This window comes from Lactuca saligna, chromosome 7, assembly GCF_052625555.1.
Source record: "Lactuca saligna cultivar CGN05327 chromosome 7, ASM5262555v1, whole genome shotgun sequence".
NCBI classification, from domain to species: domain Eukaryota; kingdom Viridiplantae; phylum Streptophyta; class Magnoliopsida; order Asterales; family Asteraceae; genus Lactuca; species Lactuca saligna.
This window is the reverse complement of record NC_136423.1, coordinates 159,711,667-159,718,804: the sequence shown is the minus strand read 5'-3', so window position 1 is coordinate 159,718,804 and position 7,138 is coordinate 159,711,667. Positions and strand designations below refer to the sequence as shown.

The following is a 7,138-nucleotide window of genomic DNA, read 5'->3' as shown; positions in this document are numbered from 1 at the left end:
GTTGAGAGTGTTTCTCAAATTGACTTATTAAAAAACCAATAAACCTTGGATTGTTCAAAAGAGCTTTTTAATTACTTTTTTTGGTAGGCAAAATAAATGAGTTTCAAAAAGCCATTTTATGTTTTTTTTTTAACTATAAAATTACATATATACCCGTTCAACTACCCTAATAATTAATCTTTTTGACCATTTTACCCCTAAACATAACTTCAAACAACCCTAAGCCAAACATTTTTTAAAATCAACTTATTAACTTTTTAGATTTTCCTCCCACAAAAACAAACCCTCTAAGAACATCTCTAACCCACTACTATTTCCATTTCCTTTCTATTTTTACCTCTATTATTCTCCAACCCATCCTCATTTATTCTCTCATTTTGGGGATACACCAAATATGGTGTTATACTATTTATTTCTTTTAAAATGGGGATGAACTTTGTGTTTTCGGTTTTAGTCTCTCTGTTTATATATTTATATATTTTTAATTTATTTTTACCTATTAATTATAATTTAAATGTAATATTTAATACTTATAATATTTTGTTATATATTAAATTATATTAACTAATTATAAATATAAAGTTCGTGTTTTGTTCATCAAATTCTTATAAAAAGCTAAATACATATTGAGATTTTGAAAAACAATAGGCTATTTTATAAAAGCTTATAAATATGTTATTAGTATAATTTTATTTATTTAATATTATTGTAATGAAAAAAATATAAATTATATTTTTAACAATCCATGTAAGTTGGAAGAATTGAAATATAAATTATATTTTAAAGTAAAAAATGAAATAAAATTGAAAATAAATACTATTTATCCTATTTTTTTACTCTATTTTATCTTTTAAAAGAAAAAAATAAAAATATGTTGGACACAATAACAAATCACATTTGACCCTGAACTAAATATCTTTTTTCATTTATCAATATTTGAAAAGTTCCCGCAAAGATTTCCAGGGAGTGAAGTGAACCCTAGTCCACAATCCCCAAATTTCCCTGAAATCAAATCCACTCCCTCCCTCCCTCCCTCCCCCCGGGATTTAGATTCAGCAATGGCGTCGCTGGTGCCCGTCGACGATAACTCCAATACGAAATCAGAGGAGGGAACAATGGCGTTTCACAAGAAGCGGGCTCGGCGCGTGAGCTTTGCAGAGAACACATCTGTTCACATATTTGACCGTGATGAAGACTCAGGAACTCCATTGGAGCCTAAGCCTCCTAGTTCTCCATCAGATGAATTAGGTTCGGGTGAGCTCAATCATGAACGGGGCCAGTTGTTCTGGAATGTAGATGAAGATGATAATGATAACAATAACGAAGATGATGACATGGATGAGCCCGGATCAAGGAGTCCGTTTTTGCGGTTTATTGGTTCTCCGTCCTCCGGTGGAAGTACAGTTGGCTCTGCTAACTCCAACGACGGTAAGTTTTTTCTCGCTTCAAATCATCTTCTTGCTTGGTCAAATTTCCCTGATTCTTAATCTGTAGTTTTCTAGTGTATATTTCCAAAACAATAATGTTTAAGGACAAGTGTATATCCAAACATGAAACATCAGCTCTAGTTTATGTCTTTAGCTAATGCTGATATGTATGTCTCTAGTTTGTCTTGAGACTAAAAGTTATTTTCCTAACAAATTTCAGCTCTTTGAGCTTTCCATTTTAGTTTTATTGTTTGCTTAGATTGTTTCGATCATCACTTTCATCAATAACAAGGTAATTTTCTGCTTGCAGAAGATAATTTTTTTGGTCCTGTATCAGCAAATTTTATCAGACGAGATTTACTGGACTCTTCAGCTTCAGATGCAAATCATGATCAAACTATGGATTCAACAGCCTTTTCAATGCATTTTCGTAGCATTGCTAGGTCAGACTCAGAAGTGGAACTGAAAACCTCAACTGGGGTCCACCTTTCCTTTGATGAGAAAACCCCAACTCATGATTCTGTTCCCAATAATACAGGAAATTCAATGTTAATGACACTAGCTAAGAAGCCAGATTATCGACCTTCTTTATCCACCTCCAAATTAAGCACTGCATCTGAGTCGAATGATATGAGTATTGTTGGAGAATATCACTATAAGTATGACTATGGAGAACTATCTCCTACATTGGATGCACTCATGGCAGATCCTTCTGGTGTTTCTATCTTGAAATCACCAAGAAATGTTGAAGCAACCATGGAAAATGGGGATAACCTCATGGATTTGAGTTGTAATGAAGATAATGATTTACAAGGGATTAGTGGTCATGAGTTGGTCAATGTTGATGCATTTCAGATAAAGTCAAACTTAGGCTTCTCTACAATTGGTCAAAGCAATCCTAGTCCTAAAACCACAATTTATATAAATGATGTTATTGGAAAGGAACATAAATCTCCTTTTATAGATGGTGTTATTCCATCTAAATCACCAATGTATGTGACTCCTTCTCATAATCGTTCAAGTGTTTTTGTAAGAACAGAAGATGAAGAACATGTTTTGAGTATTCAATCCATGCAAAAAAGCATTTCCAAACTCAAGATGCTTAAAGCTTCTCCCTTTTCTGCTGCTTTGAGTGCTAAACTTGAAGATTCAATCATCAAATCTGTCACCAGACCCTCTAAGATGACTCCTTTGAATACTTTGTTGGAGAAAAACGACAAAAGTCCCTTACTCAATTCTGTAAAAGACAGTGGTCATTTATCATCTGATGTTCAGAAAAAGAGAGCAAGAGAAAGTTCAACAAACATGAATGATATTAGGTTCGAGACACCAAATAATATTGTCCCTGTGACTCGTTTGCAAAAGATTGTTGAAATTGCATCACCATTGTTGATACCACATGAAACCACACACTCTAAACACACAACTGTTTTGCCTCAAAGTTTGGATTTTTCTTCACAGAAAAGGTTAAAGGTTGTAAATACAACAGGATTTAGAAGCAGCCCTTTGAGGATAGAAAAATCTGGTTCATTAGTTTCTTCCACTCAAGATGAAATGGTGGATATTAGGGAGGTTTCTCTTCACGAGGTTTGTTGTGACTCAAAAACTAAAGATAACCCTACAATCTTATTGAAAAATGAAGAACATGAGAAGTTTGAAGACAAGTTTATGGGAAGTGACATTGTTCTTGAAGAGATGAAAGGAGCTTCTCCTGTTTTTGATGAAGGGACAGATAAACAATCTTGGAAGAAGGTCAGTTCCTATTGTATTTTACTATTGCAAATTACAAAAAAGACCATGATATTTGTGGGCAGTTTTGTGTTTTAACCACTAGTTTCAAATATTGTTCCAATACATCATTTTGGAAGCTTTGCAGTTTAACTACTGAGAAATATAATGTTTTTATATGCCACATAAGCAAAACTATTGGTGAAACATGATAAAACAAAATGTTAAATTTGAAAAAGATAAAGTAATAGTGGTTAAATCGCAATACTCTCCAAAACATAGTGTTTTTTTTTTTCTTTAATTCTTTCTTTTTACTAAAGATTCTCAATGCTAATAAAACACACCCATCATTCCCTCCCTTAAAATTTGACTTAGCATATGCAAAGTCTATTCTCTTGACAATTTGAAAGCTGTTAATCTTGATTCTTGGCTTTTTACAACTTAATGAAAGTGCAGCAAGTTTTTATATTTGTTGAAGTTAGTTTGACTCTTGTTCATGGTATTCAGAATTTACATTATCAGTTTTGTGAAAGCCCTTCAAATAAACAGCCATGCAATAACAATTCACTGCAAGATGAAGATATGATGATTGAGATAACTGCTACAACTCACACAAGTCCAAAAGCTCATGTACACCCTGAAATCTCAAAAGAAAATGAAATATCAACACTTGTGCAAAAATTAAACCATCCGAATGAGGTATATTGAAACCTGCTTCTCTTTTTCATAGGATTTTTTTCTGGTTTGAGTTGTTAATGTTTATTTGTGATTCTATTTTGCAGATAAAGACAATGGTTTCTAATGAAGTGGAGAAACTTTTATCTCATTCTGTTGATAAGTTTAATTTGCGTGTGGTATGCTTCTTTATCTTATTATATTAAGCAATCACATTGATAAATGTTAATATTTAGTTTTATTTTTTTATGCAGATTGATCGTTTATCAGACATTGTGGATCAACTTTTAATGTCAAAAACATATCAGCTTCTCTCTGATGAAATCCAGTCTCAGGTTGGCAAAGTAATAATTTTATTTAACAAACTTTATCATACAAAAACATATCTTTAAAGATCCTCTCCAATGCAATTTTTTTTTTTTTCTTTTCTGACAATTAAACATTTATCCCTCATCTATTTCAAATGTTTTATAAATCTTCCTCTAGTTTATTGTTTTTTGTGATTATCCCCTTTTAGTATCTGATGTTGGTGTCATTTGATCCTCTTGGCAAATTCTTTTTAATAATATTTTTCTATAATAAAGTTTCTTTTTTATTTTGCATAATCAATAAAATAGATTAGTTATTCAAAAACTAATAAAGAATCAAATTAAGATTACAATTTAATTGAGGTAAAATGAAAATGTAATTGAAAGGAGGGTTAAACTGAATAAGTGGTTGATACAAATTTTTTAATAAGTGATGCTCTCCAGACTCCAATAATAAAAGACTACATAAAAACTTTTTAAAAAGCTTTTGATTGACCTTTTTTTAATCTGCAACTAGTTTTTTTATCTGCTAAGACTGAAATTCTTTTTTGTTATATACAGAAAAGTGTAGATATCAGCAAAAAATCGCAACATAAAAGGTAACTTCACTCTTTCCATTTTGATTTTGATTTCTAAACTTGAGTTTTCTTTTTAACAAATGGAAATTTCAGAGCCTCAGAAATAAAATTGCTCTTGTGCAAATTTGTACATGAGAAAGCAAAGTTGCAGTTAATGCAAGTGAAACAAGAGATGTTACTGGTATTTACTATTTACTACCCTCATCTATTTAGCAATGTAATTATAACTTTCATTTCTTCTTATTTCTCTTTATTATGTAGAAAAGGGTAAAATCACTTGCATCTGGAATATCAGAGTCTGAAGAATTAAAGTCAAACTTCCCGCCAAGTGAGTCAATGTCAGTCAATATGAACGGCATTCAAGAGGTACAAAACCCTAAATATTGTCCCCTTTTTTTTTTTTTAAATCTCATTTGATATTTTACTTTCTTACCCTTTGTATGGTTTGTTCAGAGTCAAATTGAGAGTGACAAAGTGTCTTCAACAAGACTGGATTTAAATAATATTGACCAAAAAATTGAAAGTTTGACCAAATCTTTCCACAAGTCATGTAAGATGAAAGAAGAACTGAGCTCCCTTGATACTATCACATTTGTGAATAACCATTTGAGGAAGCAAGCATGCTGCCAGATCATACGAAAGGATATGCAGGTTTTTAAATTTACTAAATTAATTATGTTAAATGATGCTCTTCATTCAATGAAACTTTTCTTAATCCCAAAAATACCCTCTCCACTTTCAGCTTTGGGTTGTAGACAATCTGAAGAATAGAAACGGTTGCCACAGTGTTGATCTCAATTATCTTGACTTAATGACTCAAAGGTTCCTAATGAAAACTTGTTCGATTTTTGAAAAAAAAAATATAGTTTTTCTTCTATTCGAGTTAAATCTTTTTATATATTTATTTATGTGATTTACAGGTTATCACTAAATGCTGATCGAGTCCCGAGTGTTTCCATTTCTTATGAACTGAATGATGTAAATATTAGTAAGGTAAGACGTTTTATATATTTGCAAATGAACATTCACCATGAAGTTTTTATTGTTTAATGTTTATATAATTTGCATTATTTACATCTTATTATTTTTTTTAATGTAGATTTTCAAAGATATGGAAGCTTGCACTGCATTTAGATTTGTATTTACACAGAAGCATGTTGATGGGTCAAACTTGGCAAAAGAAACTCAAGTAAGCATCTTCATACTGGAAACAAAATGATTTTCATATAAATAAATTTATTATATAATATGTGAATTCAATGTATCGTTTTAACTCTACTTCTTACATAATTTAATCATAATACTTCAAGATTTGTTAATTCAATTCCATCAAACAAAAGGATCAATTTTCTTCTAATCTTCATGTTGTTTTCTATAGGTGACTGGTGCCCTTTTTGGTAATTTATTAGATGTAATGGAAGAAATACAACATTCAAGAATAGAGCTTAAAAACCTAATTTCTACAAGATTTCGCACACCCTTAGGTAATTCCTATCCCTTTTCTCCCTTCATTTTATAATTATAGCCATCCAAGGGCATAATAGGAAATTGTTAATTTACATTAATATCTCGATTTGCAGCGGATCAACTTGACCTAGACCTCTGTTTCTTTGATCCAAAACATCGCAGGAAGGCAACAGTCACTTTAAACTTTTCATGTTTAAAAAGGTGTAATTTACATTTTTAAAATTTTTTTTTTTATATATAGGGCCAATTTCAATTATAGTATTAATGAAACTTTTAACAGGGGTATATATCCATCCGAGATCATTCCATATCAAATTCACATTCCAGCCAATCAACAATCAAAATCCTCACCTACACTTGCAGATGAGATTACAACAACACTTAAAAATCTTAAAACGGGATTTTTAAGGATTCAACGCGTATGCACTTGCATTTCCAACAAGTTAAATACTAAATTATAGGTTGAGAAAGACAGTTTTTGTTGTCAACAGCCAACACCATGTTCCCTTTTAGACTTAGAGAATACCAAAATTTGTATTATTTATTCACATGTATAACTTCACCAAATCCGTGATCTAATTTCTTTTATCTTATTTCTTCAAAAAAAAAAAAAAAAAATGGCAACTCATATTCTCGTTATGAAACACTCACTTCACCAAATCATTCTTTTTGTAACAAATAATTGATGTCAACTTCCATATTTGATCGTCGATATATGAAACAATGATCCAAAAAAAAGTAAGCATGAAAATAATGTATGAAATGCACAAGGAAAAATTTACAAAAATATGTTTTTAGTATTTAATTGTTACGAAAGTTGTAACTTCCAATATATATTTCTTTTATATATTAAAAAAAAAAAAAACGTGTTGTGTTTAATTGTTTACAGAATTTGACTGAATTGACGAAATCAAACCCACGAACCCAGTAAGAGGCATGTCAAATGACCATTTAC

General features: G+C 30.9%; 1 protein-coding gene across 3 annotated transcripts; it reads left to right on the top strand.

The window, feature by feature from the left end:
• The first annotated feature begins 969 nt into the window (after positions 1–969).
• Positions 970–6,827, top strand: LOC145005721 (uncharacterized). Of its 3 annotated transcripts, none has more exons than XM_078964833.1 (15): positions 970–1,428; positions 1,738–3,179; positions 3,678–3,854; positions 3,938–4,009; positions 4,085–4,174; positions 4,700–4,737; positions 4,810–4,897; positions 4,978–5,082; positions 5,170–5,367; positions 5,459–5,538; positions 5,637–5,709; positions 5,816–5,905; positions 6,095–6,200; positions 6,297–6,384; positions 6,464–6,827. In XM_078964833.1, the coding sequence occupies exons 1-15, from the start codon at positions 1,059–1,061 to the stop codon at positions 6,642–6,644; spliced, it is 3,198 nt and encodes a 1,065-aa protein (XP_078820959.1). In that variant the 5' UTR covers positions 970–1,058; the 3' UTR covers positions 6,645–6,827. The 3 variants fall into 3 exon arrangements, with proteins under 3 accessions (XP_078820959.1, XP_078820957.1, XP_078820958.1); XM_078964831.1 differs by having other exon boundaries at positions 971–1,428; positions 3,663–3,854; XM_078964832.1 differs by having other exon boundaries at positions 972–1,428; positions 3,663–3,854; positions 4,085–4,165.
• The last annotated feature ends 311 nt before the right edge of the window (positions 6,828–7,138 follow it).

What these genes read in the sequence shown, in the direction of transcription:
- LOC145005721 (XM_078964831.1), top strand. Translation starts at nt 1,059, where the DNA reads ATGGCGTCGCTGGTGCCCGTCGACGATAACTCCAATACGAAATCAGAG. An exon ending in TCCAGTCTCAGGTTGGCAAA is followed by an intron (nt 4,175 to 4,699) that starts GTAATAATTTTA and finishes TGTTATATACAG; the next exon opens with AAAAGTGTAGATATCAGCAA. An exon ending in TCATACGAAAGGATATGCAG is followed by an intron (nt 5,368 to 5,458) that starts GTTTTTAAATTT and finishes CTCCACTTTCAG; the next exon opens with CTTTGGGTTGTAGACAATCT.